This window comes from Manacus vitellinus, unplaced genomic scaffold (genome assembly GCF_001715985.3).
Source record: "Manacus vitellinus isolate BGI_N305 unplaced genomic scaffold, ASM171598v3 scaffold_56_pilon, whole genome shotgun sequence".
Taxonomy (NCBI): domain Eukaryota; kingdom Metazoa; phylum Chordata; class Aves; order Passeriformes; family Pipridae; genus Manacus; species Manacus vitellinus.
In genome coordinates, this window is record NW_021940660.1 from 3,623,163 (window position 1) to 3,637,266 (window position 14,104).

The 14,104-nt window shown below is 38.9% G+C and overlaps 1 protein-coding gene across 2 annotated transcripts; it reads right to left on the minus strand.

Moving 5' to 3' along the window:
- Nucleotides 1-1,029: 1,029 nt before the first annotated feature.
- Nucleotides 1,030-13,498, minus strand: RWDD3 (RWD domain containing 3). 2 transcript variants are annotated; one of them, XM_029963232.1, is made up of 4 exons: nt 13,407-13,498; nt 7,065-7,549; nt 6,246-6,361; nt 1,030-6,147 (listed from the first exon to the last, which is right to left on the minus strand). In XM_029963232.1, the coding sequence occupies exons 1-4, from the start codon at nt 13,411-13,413 to the stop codon at nt 6,033-6,035; spliced, it is 723 nt and encodes a 240-aa protein (XP_029819092.1). In that variant the 5' UTR covers nt 13,414-13,498; the 3' UTR covers nt 1,030-6,032. The 2 variants fall into 2 exon arrangements, with proteins under 2 accessions (XP_029819092.1, XP_017937209.2); XM_018081720.2 differs by lacking the exon at nt 13,407-13,498 and adding an exon at nt 13,004-13,097.
- Between the last annotated feature and the right edge of the window lie 606 nt (nt 13,499-14,104).

Genomic DNA, 14,104 nt, shown 5'->3' on the forward strand with positions numbered 1-14,104 from the left:
GAATTGTCCTAATTCCTCTGCGGACAGCCTACAGCTCCTGAGTGAGGTTAGTCATCTCTATACTCATGAAAACTTCCACTGCTTGTTCTCAGTTCTACATGCTGCTTATACTAAAAAGAGAAAATGACAATGAAGCTGCGTATTTATTTCAAGCATTTCTACTTGAAGCTTGGAAACAGTAGTAACTTCTTTGCTCATACTCCCAAACTTCTTTCCAGAGAGTAATCAATGCAAAAAAACTTCCTTTTGGCTTCTCTGAGAGCCACATCACCAGTTTTTACTGCCGTCTGTTCCTTTCTAACTCCTCCACTTCTACCAAATAAAAATCAGCCTCTGGCACAGCTCAATCCATACAGTTCAGCTTCTGTTCAGCATCTCACGTGGACAGTGCTTTCACAAGCAACTCAGTTACTTTACTTTAAAAAAGAACTGCTTTTTTATATAAAGATACTCATAGCACCATCTCCCATAAAAATGTACCCTGCCTTTGTAAACCACTACAGATTAGTGACCAATCAGAGACCGACAAAATCATTTTGTGTTGTTTTTCTAAGTATGTCCCAGAAAAGTAAAGGTACACTGAGTTTACCACCTTCATTCTTAAAATCGTGGCACTGGTTTTGCTGTGCCTTGTCCTCTGTGACTAGTACAAGTGTAAACTTCAGGTTATTACCCTCTATGGCACTGACATAAAAGGAGTACCAAGAACACTTTCCTGATGTGAAGCTCGGATCAAGCAGCAGTCAACCATTCCTCTTCTCCATCGCTGAAATTACCTCCCCCAAGTCTCCGCTTAAAGTTCCAGAAATATCCAGCTAATTCCTTCAGTGGAACAGTTCGATGTTGCCAAAAGTGGTCCCCCAGAGGCCTGCAGAGTACCCCACCTCCACCCCACAGGCATCAAGATCCAGAGCAACACAGGGAATTGGCCTGTTAAATTCAGCTCCAGAAAACTCTGATCATTTGAGTGCTTCCCATAGGTGCAGGAATGTAAAAGGTGACAATAGGAAAAGAAGTACAAAGTAAGAGTTATTGTTCTCATGCAGAGATCTTTTGTATCAAGTTTCATCCTAAAATAGCTCTTTGCATTCATGTTATAATAGATAACAATGCATACATATAATGAATCACAGACATTTACAATGGGAAATACTAATAAAACATTGACTCCAATTTCATGATCAGCTATGTTCTAATGCAAGATACAAATAGATAACATGTATTACATTAAGAAACACAAAGAAAATAAGAAGTGCAGCAGTTGTTACCTTATTAGCATAAAATTAAAGTATCTGAATGCATAATTAACTGGAAGTATTAAGGTATTCATTTTTAGAGTCCAAAGAATTCCTTAAATGAATGTCTTCTAGGCAAATTTTTCTGTCATTCTGAAGAGTTCTCTTCACTGTGGGTTAATACTTTGAAGTTAGACAACACAAACTAATACAAAAGCCAATACATGAACGCGGCACAGAACAACAGCTGCAAAATGGCATTACCATATTCACATTTCAAGTTCCATTTATGTCTATAACTAATATAAATAATCATAACTCTTGCATAAGATAACATAAAAATATGTACACATAGAAAATATAAAGCCAGACAGAGTGCTGCCAGTGTTGCATGTGTTATGCACTAAAAGACAGGATGATAATGCTTAATACTACTATAAGATATATGAAAGTTGATTCCAGCAATTGCACTATTTCATAATATAAGCAATTTCAGTTTCAAACTTTGGCAGAAATACAGTGAGTGCAACCTTTCATCATCTTATTTCAGATGTACTATAACATGATTATGTTTGTATTTTCACAGATAAAGCTTAACAAATCAAGGGACACTCAGTTTTAAATCACCCATATGCAGGGTTTATTAAACTATTTTTAAAGGAGACATCATAAACAAAATATTTTTTCCTCTATGAAGTTTCTTTATGCTCATTACAGTACTTCTGCATATAATTTATACTAATCTGAGTTTTGTAGGTCAGAAATAAGAGACAAATGATCTTATTATAGGAAAATGAGACAGAACCACAAACCTGCAAAAATCAGCCTTATTCACAAAACAATCAAATCTACTTTCAATTATTTTTAATTGATTATGCCAAGGATTTTCGTATATGAGTTCTTACAGTGTCCTGTCCTTCCTCCAACATCAAATAACAAATCAGAGTCGGGGGTGTTGCAGAAATTAATGAGACTAAATATGAAAAGCAGGTGAATTCCTAATACTGATGATGTCCTCCATTAAAGTTACTTCCCTCCTCTAGATCTTTCTTGTTTTCTTAACCCATTTTTTGTTTTCTTAACCCATTTTTTGTTTTCTTAACCCATTTTTTGTTTTCTTAACCCATTTTTTGTTTTCTTTACACTTAATACGCCAAAGTATTCAAAAAGACCAAACAAACCTCACTTTTGTCCTAAAAACTTGATTCTTCAAGTTGTCAATCCTATTGCAACATCTTTCATTTTAGCCTGATTTTCAAAGGAAACTATGGTTACATATCTGTGCTGTCTGTACAGAAGCATGCATGTTTATACTATGAAGTTCTCCCAGAACTTTTTAATTTAACTCATTTCAATTAAAATGAGAGATTAACAACCTGAAAGAAACCAAGTACCTACAACTTTGATGAACAAGGTAACAGGTGAAGAAAAGCTATTCATACTCTAAAGATTTATGTAAACAATAATCAATTTATGCACAGTCAACATCAGGCACTGGGGAACCCACCTGGGAGAATACCATCAGGAATGTATCTTCTGCAGGGAAGGCTTCATGTGTGCTATTGTTTAGAAACGAGATAGGCCACCAGAAACAAGGCTTTACTAACCATGTATTTTGAAGAACTACTTATAATATCCACAAGAAATCTAGCTTCTTATTTGTTAAATCATTTTTGATTTGTGGATTTCTTCTTCCTTGCAACTGAATTGTCAGATTCTGATAGTTACATACACTTCACAAACTTTTTAAACTCTGATAGGCATTCTTTAACAATGCTCAAGAGTTTTGACTTTTCCCTGCATTTTGTTTTTCTGTATCTGCATGTTTTGTTGTTCTTCTGTGTCTGCTTCAGTTCCCTTGGAGGGCAGAACATGCACCACACTACCTATTTTGACGACTTTTGTGCCCCAGGGGCTCACAGGCTTGCCCATCTCTTTTTACAATAAATGCAAACAAACCATCAGTTAACAGACAGCTGCAACATCCTTCCAAAAGAACAGCCTTGAAAAACATTGTTTACTCATGTGAACAGAAGATATCCTCCTACCCTTCAAAATAAGTGACTGACTGATGGGTAGGCAAAAGCATTTGCTTTAACAGAATCAGACTGACATCAGTTTTCATGTTCTCTGCTGTCTGAACAGTATCAAGCTGATCAGATTTGTAATTCTCCTGAAGCACATCAAACCAACCAAAAAACCTGCAGTCCCTTCCTACACCGAACTTGTGGATTTGTCCAATGTAAGCTAGTGAGTAACAAATTTAACTATGGTAAAAATCCATTGTATAAACTGCATTTTACAACTCCTGAAACACAGAAATCATCTAGCTTCTTACAACTTCATTTGGCAGAAAGATGAGCGCAGATTAGAAGAGAGCTGCAACTTACCCAATTCTCATTTGCTCTTTTTATCTGTTTTTTTAATTAGCTGTTTCAGAATGCCAGCTCCGGCCAAACAGTTGACCAAGAAGGCATCAGGCAATAAAACTCAAGAAAATACATCAGTTTATATTCAAGTGAAACTGGCAACCACTGACCCTACAAATAGCTTTTCTCGTGCAGCTAATTACAGTCACTTTTCTGTAGGGAGAAAAGAATTAGTGGGTCTGCATCTAATCTTGCAAGAAAGATGACCACAACTTATGCCTCAATTATTTTTTAAGTCACATGCAATTTGAGATCACATGAGTAGGTATGCTATTCAACCTTATTCCCAAAATCAACAGAAAGCATATACAACAGATTTATATGCATGTTGCATATGGCCTCAGGCAGATTTTAATGGCAAAATATTGTGATATGGGTTGTACTAAAGTACCTTACTATTCTTGTTCCAGAAATTTGGAGGGTTTTAAAGTAAAGATTTGGCTGAGGACATGAAATCCATCTGGCAAAATCTTACAACATTTAGTTTTGCAGAGAGATACTGATTATGTTTTTGTATTGTACATGCATAGGCCTTTTCTTGGATTTGATACTTGTCAGATCCACATAGCATAAGGAAAGACCCCTGGCATCTTTTCAAGACTATACTCCGCTGACACAGAGTTTTTCAACATAGCTATTTTACCTGAGAACAGCTCAATTCTTGAAACTATAATTTAAAATATATGCTATTTTAATATTTTAAAGAGACTTCTGTTTCATTCTTCTTTATAACAGTAAGAATTCATCTTCATATGCATTTAAAATGATGGAAAATTAGATTCCTATCTCTCAGGAAGCCATTTCAAAATAATATAAAACAGATTTGTAAAACCTGTTTTCTACTGTGCCTGAAGTATTACATGTGCTAAACATGAAAGACTCATTAAGAACTTTTGCTACTATGTCATTAAATAAGCATCAGTGCACAAAATAACATGCAACATACATATTTGAGACACTCTCTATTAAGAAAATTACCAAACTCCTTAGAAACTTCAGAAACTCTCTAATCGTCTACAACCCCTTATGCATCTGATATCTCAAAAAAACCCCTAAAAAAAGTAAAACCTAAAAGTCTTACGAGTTTACTTTTCTAGAATATATAAAGAAAGAGGAATGATTTCATAGTCTGAGTATGAAACTGGAAATCATATCTTACATAATAATTTTCCAGGACAGAAACTAACCAAAGTGTCCTGATCTTCTCCCAGTACAATGGAGATAAATTAATTTATACTGAATTTATCAAATCTGTTTAGTTTACAAAGAATACATGAGACAGTTCGTTTCTAGGAGTGAGTTTTAGAGAGCAGTAAAGCACATGTTTAGGTACATGCTAAAACCAACCAAAATGACATTGCTAGTTACTGAGAAATTCATGACTGCAAAATTTTTATTACTGGATAATTTATCTAGCCTGACTAGAGAATGGTTTCAGGTAAAACAGAAACCAAGGGACATTAATAATTTTAAGAAATAAGTATCCAATTCTCCCTAGGCAAACAGAACTTGCACAACTTGTAAAGTTTATAAAATTATGTATATAATTTGTAACATTATACTAATGTAAATGTAAAACACAGACTGACTAAAAAAAAACCACAACTATAAGCTGGCCAAGGCCACTGACCAATCAAAAACAAAACAAAACCAAACCAAACAAACAAAAACACCAAACCAGAAAACTTGACCAAAGTCTTGAGAGACAGAAGTCTGTATATATGCTGCTCTGACAGTTTAATTGAATCAAGATATATAAAGATGCACAGACAGTAAAACCAGATAAAATGCAAAAAGAAATCTGTAAACTATCAAAGCAAATATTACCATTGGCTTTACCTTAGCTTTTTAATGAATTTAAATTCTCCAGTTAGGTGGTTTTATTCATTTTAGAATTAAAACTAACATTCAAAAAGACACTTTAAGTTTTTTCAGGGCCAAAGGAACACGAGCTTTTTCTTCAAATCAATAGTCTAGCATTTATAGTCAATTAAATGGAGAATGAAAAGTTAGCAAATGAACTCCTAAGGAATATTAAGTATATGCTGTCCTCACATATTGAAATCTGTGTTTGCTATGTTTTTATACAGAAATATCTTCATATAATCTCCCAAAGCAAAATTAATCATGCTTTCTAGCAGACCATTATCAACAAACTCTGCCATGAGAGAGAAGAAACAAAACATTGAAAAACAGGGACTGCAAAACAGTCTTAATGTATGAATTGCCTTCTTCTTGCAAGAGGATGACTACTTCTGGCACTTTTTGCAGAAAAGCTTTAACATTTGCCACATTAGTCCTTTTATCTTCCATCAGCATCTGTAGTCAACTACTGCCTTGGTCAAAGGTCCCATGTTTTCTTTTAATTTTATTTTAAGAGAGGAGGCACAAACTCAGAGAAAAGAGTTTTAAGTCCTGCAGTTTCAAATTCCTTTTGTAACTCCTTCAGTGTTGAGTATTCTTTGACTTCAAATGTCTGAAACCTACATTGTAAAAGGGAAACTCATTAACATGTCCAGATTTGTCAGAATGTAATTATCAATTCTGTTACTTCTCTATCCACAACACTACTAAATTATACCTTTTATGCTGTGATTGTACTTCTGTCTCACACAGTACACTCATCATTTTCTCTTTGCATTTCTTTCCGCTTGAGTCCACATCTACCTTACAAGTTTTCTGAAGAATCAAATAGTCCTAAATGACAAAAAAAAATAAAAAAATAAAAAAAAATTAAATGTCACTGAGTATCTTCAAAGTTTAGTAAAAAATGCAAAAATTTGTATGAAACATACAGACTTTTTTTTCAGAACATAGCAATCAAACTTTGAAAGTGCCCATCCCAAGCAGTGCATGACTACTTCTATTCATCAGTTTGAAATTAAGTGCAGGCTTAAATCATTTAGAAAAGCCAAAACATTCTCCTCCAACATTGCCACAAAAACCCACCTAATGCAGTGGGACTTCATAAGTATAGACAAGAATTTCAAAGCCCAGGCATGCATGAGGAGCACCAAGTCAAGGAAAGAAACAGTTAGTAATGAGTTAGAAATATGTCTGTTACTCATTTTACATAACAATTTTTTCTACTTTCTGGGGCATTTGGGAAATACAGGAAACTGAACCTAGGCATATTTAAGTCAGGAAACAAAGGGAATACAGGGGTACAGTTGCAGTGATAAGTAAAGCAATACAGACCACAGGTCTACAAGTATCACTGGTTTCTTTCATATAGAATACCTTCTTTCTCTTAAATCAGAATAAAGTTGCTGGGCCTATTCTCATAATGATCAATTTGCTTCCAAAACCATTAATCTCAGAAAAACACAGACAAAATATTCAGACATGTAGGCTTCAGTGGTAAATCGATAGAACTAGTCAACATTCATTGTTCCTGCACCTTAATGCTGCTCCTGTCACCCTGAAGAAGAATCAATATTATCTTGCCCATGAACATCAGTCTTCCAGTCAGCCTTAGATCTGAAGCCCATTTTTCCACAGTTTTCACGTATTTTGCCTTTGCTCTCATGTGATCTAAATGCAAAAGGAGCATCCAGATACCATCTTCTGCACTTGTTCCTTTTGACGAAGTAGTTTTTTCACTGCAAACTGTTGCTGATTCCTTAATGACATCTTTAAGATGCTGCTGTATCCAAAGAATCAGATCATGTACCATGGGTTCAGAAAGATGCTTCTTTGCTTGTTCAAGTAATTTATCTTTCACGTCCATACATTGGGCCCTTGTAAGCTGGTCTGAGTTAACAGAAATATCTGGTACAGTTGATGGATAACTGACTGGTAAATGAAATAACAACTTTAAAAGTACATCTGTATCCAGCAGTTCTTTCACAGTGATTTGAATTCTAAATGAGATTCCATGCGTCTCTGGAAAATATAAAAAAAATAAACATTAATAGTTTGTTTCAAGTTGGAATACACATATATCATTAGGTCATATTATTTTCTCTAACAATTCCACTCAAATTACTGCAATTTCATACAAAATAAGGGTGTGGGGTTTTTGTGCAGGGTGGGGTGGTTGTACCCAATGGCTTAAGCTATACCTGCAGGGAATCCTGAAATTAAACACTTCCACAACATAGTAGAAGGAAAGTTATTAACACATTCTAAAAAGTATTCACACATTTTGGCTCTTTCAAAGTCTAGACAAGCCAGGAATAAAGAACTGTCTCTCTCAAACACATAACTCAGCTTCTACAGCTCAATAGCAGCAGCAAGGACAACTGAAAATAGAGACCTTTCTGGATGGACTCGGCACTGCCCTAACTTTGCTCCTAAAGAAATCTGTAAGACTTCTAACATCAATACCAGGCAAACAGATTTGCACTGGATATTTTTGAAGACAACCAGTCAAAAGCAGTTCCACACTAACAAGAGACTTGGAAATAAAGAAGTAGGATTCTTTGTCCCCTACAACTTGCAGAGAAAATATGCTTAAATCTTGTCTGTCAACTCCTCTACAACGGTGGGATTGATATAATGAAAACAACTCTGTTGGATATCTGACCCTAGATACTACATATATAAATATGCATACACTTATATAAATGTATGTTTATATATCTGCATATTTACTCAAAATCTGTAGCATCTACTTTAGAACAGAATTATTTTCAAAGTGAAAAGGATACAAATAGTATGCAGCAGGAAGGCCTAAAGACCACATCCTTCTAATAAACCATATAATCAAAGATGCTTAATACGAAAATTGTGTACATTAATTCCTAAAATAAAACCTTTCATGGAAAAACAATACAAAACTTGACAAAGTGAGAAGTGAGGACAAAGACCTAACCTACTTTTGCTCCTCTGCCATGAAGTAAGATGGTATCAATCAGATAAAAAATGATCTTCTTCAGATGTTCTCCGTTTCACCCCTTTGATGCATTCTAAGCACTTCACCCCTTTTCTTTAAAAAATTGCTAAAATGTCAGGCTGATTCATTCTATGAGGGCAGGAGAAGCCAGATTTGAACAGAGCTGAGTTTCAGAGCAGCTCTTTTGAAGTGACTTGCGTTCTTCTCCCCCTACCGTACCTTACCTTCCTTTATATGACAGTCAGTTGAATTATGTTTGATTGGTATTGCTGACACTGCTAACCAACCTCAGTGCTCTCCATGATTTTATATTAGAAACTTACTAAATAAGTGAAAGGACCTAAAAGTTACTTGGACAGACAGAAGCACTTCAGAGAGCAAACCCAAGGGCTTGTTTCCAAACCTCCTTCCTGCATCATACAAAGAACTCTCTAGGTCAGGGCAGTCACAAAATAAAATCAGCAAACCCTCCAAACCCAACAATAAAAGTCTAGCAGTACTCTAAAGAAGTCTCCAAATATCTACAGACCATCACTGCCTAAAGAGAGTCCAATCCAGTGCTGAAAGCAGCGATGCAAATCCAGAGAATTAAACAGAACTACACCCAACCATGCTCATACCCACAGGCACTACGTGTCAAAGTGCTGTTCCCTGCCAACACGATCCATGTCCAATCTTCCAAGACGCTATGAAAGGTTCCAGGCTCTTTTAAAGGTAAATGTACTCCTCAGAAAAGCACGAGCCTTGGAAGAGACCCTCACACATGGTCAGCAGCTATGCAGGAGGACCTCAAGCCTTCCCATTCCAATCTCTGTCTTCTGCTGCCCAGACAAATGTTTCTTCCTGGGTACTAATGATGATGGTTCCTCTGCCATTACACTCAGCACACACAGTCATAGACGCAAGAAGAAAAGACTGTGCTGCACCTCCTGGGACCCCCAGCACCCTCCAGGCCACCACAGAGGGTCTCTGCACACCCCTGAGCATCACACCAGACACAGACAGTGCCTGCTGCCCCACCTCCTTCAGCCACCCCTTACTCAGGGCAGCCCCACCAGGTGCAGCCAGCTGGAAGCAAGTTACACCTGGCTGAACGGTAGGAACATTATTGTACTCCTGCCTGTGAATCACTTTATTTTAGCTATCTTGCCAAGAGATTTTAAAATGCACAACCTATATAAAAGAATACTACTCTATTACCAGCTTAATTACAGTGACAGAAAAACATGTTACTTTTCTGAAAATCCTCATAGGATTTTTTCACTAGCTTGTCATAACAGATCTCACCAACTCAGAAGTAACCTAGGGATAAACAGACAGGCCAACCCTGCCCCTTCAACAAGGGCCTCCTGCTGCAATGATCTTATTCTTAAGCCTGCAACAATCTCACACCTTTCCCTGTGATGATGAACTAATCCAAAGGAAGCAGTGCAGCCTCGCATCCCAAAGTGTATCACCCTGAGCCATCGCAAAAAGCCCAGCCGTGCTCATTTACATCTGTTTCAGACTCACTTTTAAAAAAGGAGAATCAGTTCAAAACCTACAGCATCCAAAGTTTATTTAAACGTTGCAGCGTCCATTTTCTGCACCAGCGCTGCAGACGCCGGCAGAACAAAGAGCAAACCACCGGCACCCTGCACAACCTGGCTCCAAAGGAACATTTCCTTTGTTTGCACATGCTACAAGGGCTGAGTTGTCTTCACAGCAACATGGTGATTATTTGTGAAATAAAAGGTTGGGTATGACTGTTCTGCTGGCATTTAATGTGCTAATCAGACTAAACTCAATATATTTTAACTCATTTTCCCCATAGCTGCATGCTTATCAGTATATTTAGCTCTAGCATACTTCAGATTTTTTATGTTCCATGTCAACCAGACAGATATCCCCCTCCTCTCCTGCCCAAAGGCATTTTATGCAACACATGCAGTCTATTTTTAAATTCAGAAAATGGCACCTACTAACGTACAAGCTTAGAATATCTAAATATATTTTTATAGCAAGCTTGGTGAGCAGACTAGAAGAGAACAGATTAACAATTAAATTATGGATTTCTATCTGTAACACTAATCTTTGCATATAGATATGTAAGGTAAAAAAGATACGCTGTAATTAGTTTATTTAAATTCATCAACACATTGGTTTTAATAAAAACACATTTTACATTCTGAATACTTCATTGTTAAATTCCAGAAAGCCAAAGTTTTTACCATACCAAGAGACCTGCAAAAGAATTTTCTTACATTCCTCAAAACCATAAATCCCCAATGGCCTCCTTTTTGATCTTGTGGATCTACACACAAATTACTCCTAATATATTAGAGATATCACAACATAACAGTCTTACTGGAAGTTATGTCTATGCCCCATCTGTCAATGATAATTTATATGGTTCAAAGAGATAAAGCAAATATAAGCTAATGACTACAGCAGAAGTTAATTGTATACAGACTAAAGGATTCTGTAGCTCCAACATAGGACAGGTAAATTCCAAAAGTAAGAAAAATACCAATAATCACTGTTGTAAATAATCTTTTCAATTCCAGCAGAAAACTATGGAAATCAACCAGAGATACCTGATCCTAACATATCATGAACAGAGCCTGGCTAAAAGCCCTACAAGGTCACGTAAAGTCAATATAAATAAAATAGCCTGTTCTCGTTCTGCATTTGTGGCACCTCACTTCATGTTCCAGGAAGGCTTCTAAGCCTTTTACATTCTGGTAACTTATAAACACAAAATCATTCTTCCATATATGAAGCACAAAGAAGAATGTGCATATATTTGGCTAACAGATCTGGAGGAACAGACATGTATATGCACTGTTCAGGTATGTTCACAATTTTTAAAATTAACATCTGATAAGCCTGGATACTGTATTTTCAAACCATGCCCAAAATAACATTATTGAACTTTTTCACTTTAAGAAGATAAAGCTCAGTTGAAACATTTCAGCAATCACATTTTAAAAATACAACCTTATAAAATGGTAGAATTACACGCCTACACTGGAGCAAGAGGTGTGTCACGCAGACCTAGACACAAAATTCTGCTTTTAGATTACCCCAGTTAATTGTGTTCCCTGCAAACACTGATGTCTTCATCCTTCTGAGGTTGTCTACACACATAGTTTTTAAAGTGAGTCGCTCAAAAGCAGCCGCATGTAACTTCACACAACAAAGCCATTTTCATGGAATCACAGAATGGTTGATGTCGGCAGGAACCTCATCCAACCTCTCCCCTCAAGCAGGGCCACCTACAGTAGGCTGCCCAGGACAATGTCCAGATGGCTTTTGACCCCAGGGAGAGAGACTCCACAACCTCTGCACAACCTCTTCCAATGCTCAGTCAGCCTCACAGTAAGAAAGTGTTTTCTTAATAATCTCAGTCCTCTCAGGCTGAATACACACATATGCAGACAAAATCTGACAGCAGACCACTGCATCCCTCTTTAACAGCATTCCCCAGGACTTCAGTGAAGTCCAACCAGCAGGAAGCCACTTGCTGTCCATCACTCTGCTGGGGAGCTGAGCAGCACTCTGCAATAGCTCCTAGGGCACCAGGGAAGAGTGATACAGAATATAGCCATATTCTGTGCATCTCTGTGAGTGTATCTCTCTCCAACAAATATGCAAGAGTTGTCACATCCGTGGTATGCACTACGCAAAATTTACTTCTGATCTGGATCTCACACAGACACGCAACACTTGCATATGCCACCTGACATTTAAGCCTGATAGTAACTGCTGTTGTACGCTGGAACTACTGAGGTTTATTCTCCCTTGCTGAAGGGGCATCTTCACATCACCACACAGCACAGACTGATAAATGTCATCCCTTAACACGACGTTCTAAACAGTGGCTAGTGCAGAAACCGTGAAGTAAAGGTGTCTACACTGACTGCATTCCTACCCTACAGCAACCAGCAGCTGACGGGAGCAAGGAGTACAGACCATCCGACCATTCCACCAGCACCAGACACACATATCAGACTCAGTACCCTGTAAAATCTACAGCCATACACATCTTTGCTGAAGCTGGAGAACACCGGACACATCATAGGGCCCAGACTATTACCTTACCCCAGAAAAACAGAAATTACCCAAGCACAGCATGGTCTCACGCTGATCTCATACACAGCAAAAGCTACACCCCTATTAAGTGTTACAGGATAAACACCTGATCCTGTTACACGTACGAGATTCACCTGGTTATCTACCTAGGTAAGAGCCAGCCCCTTCCCAGCGCGGCCCTTCCCTGCTGCCAGTGCCTGCAGGCGTTGGGCACAGCCGGGACAGCGAAGGTCGCTAACTATAACCGAGCAGGGCCCGCTGGGCTCCGTGCCCTAAGCGCGGCAGTACCGACACACGGCGGGTCAGGGACAGGGACGGGCGCCGAGCGCCAACACAGGAGCGACTGAGCCGCCCGCAGGGCAGCGGGGCCGGGCCGCCGCCGGGGCAGCGGGAGGGTCCGCGCTGCGGACAGGGCGCGGCCGCGTCACCTGAGGCCGCCAGCAGCTCGCAGCCGCCCGGCTCGCAGTAGATGGCGGCGAGCGCCGACAGCTCCTCGCGCGCCAGCTCCGACATGGCCGCCGGGGGCGGCGTGGTGCCCCTGCCGGTCGCGCGCCCGCACACCGGCCGCAGGCGGCCCGTCGGCCCGGCCCGCCGCAGGGACGCGAACAAAATGGCGGCTCCCCGCGCGCGTCTCGCCCTTCTTCCCTGTCCCCCTCTTGCGTCCCTCCCTGCCCCGCGTGCGCAGCGCTGTGCGACCTTCCGATCCCCGGTCGGCCTCGGGCCCTGGGCGGCCCGCCGGTGCGCTGCCGCACATACCCATACACAAAGAGTTACTGGAATATAAAATTAGGCTTCTTGTATTCAGTCATTGTAGCTTCACAATCCCGTTACCAGCCATCACACCGAGGTCTTGCACAGCCGACAGCACCGTTAGCTCCCAGGCATAATGATCTCAAACGTTCACTATGTTCCGTTATTATAAAATCACTTTTAAATAGGGGGGTTACTTTTCAGGAGAGTATACCCTGCTATTTCTAAGTCCCTAAATTCAGTTGAAATAACAAGAAAGACGAGAGCGCTGGGCCGGGAAGAAGGGGGATGCTGTGACGGAGCGGCACTGCCGGGTGCAGCCCCTGCCGCTGTCAGAAGGCTGTGCTGGAAATTAGCCTTAGAAGTGCCTCATTATATTATTAAGAACTTTCTCGCCCCGGTCTTTCCCCCTTCTCTTAATATACTTTGCATATTCCATTTTACATGTTTAAATAAAAAAGTCGATGTAAATGTCTTTTAAATTGACACTATCACAAGACATGGAGGTCCCTATGAATAAGTTACTGCACTCTGACATTTGGAAGTCATCAAATAAGACAGTATAATGTCAGCTTGATATTTTTCACACTATGAAAATATCAGCTTCATGTCAAAGATCTAAATTCCATCTTAATGTAATAAGTTTTCTTGTATTCACAGACAACTGAAAATGCTAAATATTTAAATTCGAAATGAACTTCTACAGTTACAATCTGGCCTTCATATTCCATTATTAATAAATTGAAGGCCAAGATCTTATTTCCCCTTTTTTTTAATGA

What these genes read in the sequence shown, in the direction of transcription:
- RWDD3 (XM_018081720.2), bottom strand. Translation starts at nt 13,088, where the DNA reads ATGTCGGAGCTGGCGCGCGAGGAGCTGTCGGCGCTCGCCGCCATCTAC. An exon ending in GTGACAGGAGCAGCATTAAG is followed by an intron (nt 6,362 to 7,064) that starts GTGCAGGAACAA and finishes TTTGTCATTTAG; the next exon opens with GACTATTTGATTCTTCAGAA. An exon ending in GTACAATCACAGCATAAAAG is followed by an intron (nt 6,148 to 6,245) that starts GTATAATTTAGT and finishes TTTACAATGTAG; the next exon opens with GTTTCAGACATTTGAAGTCA.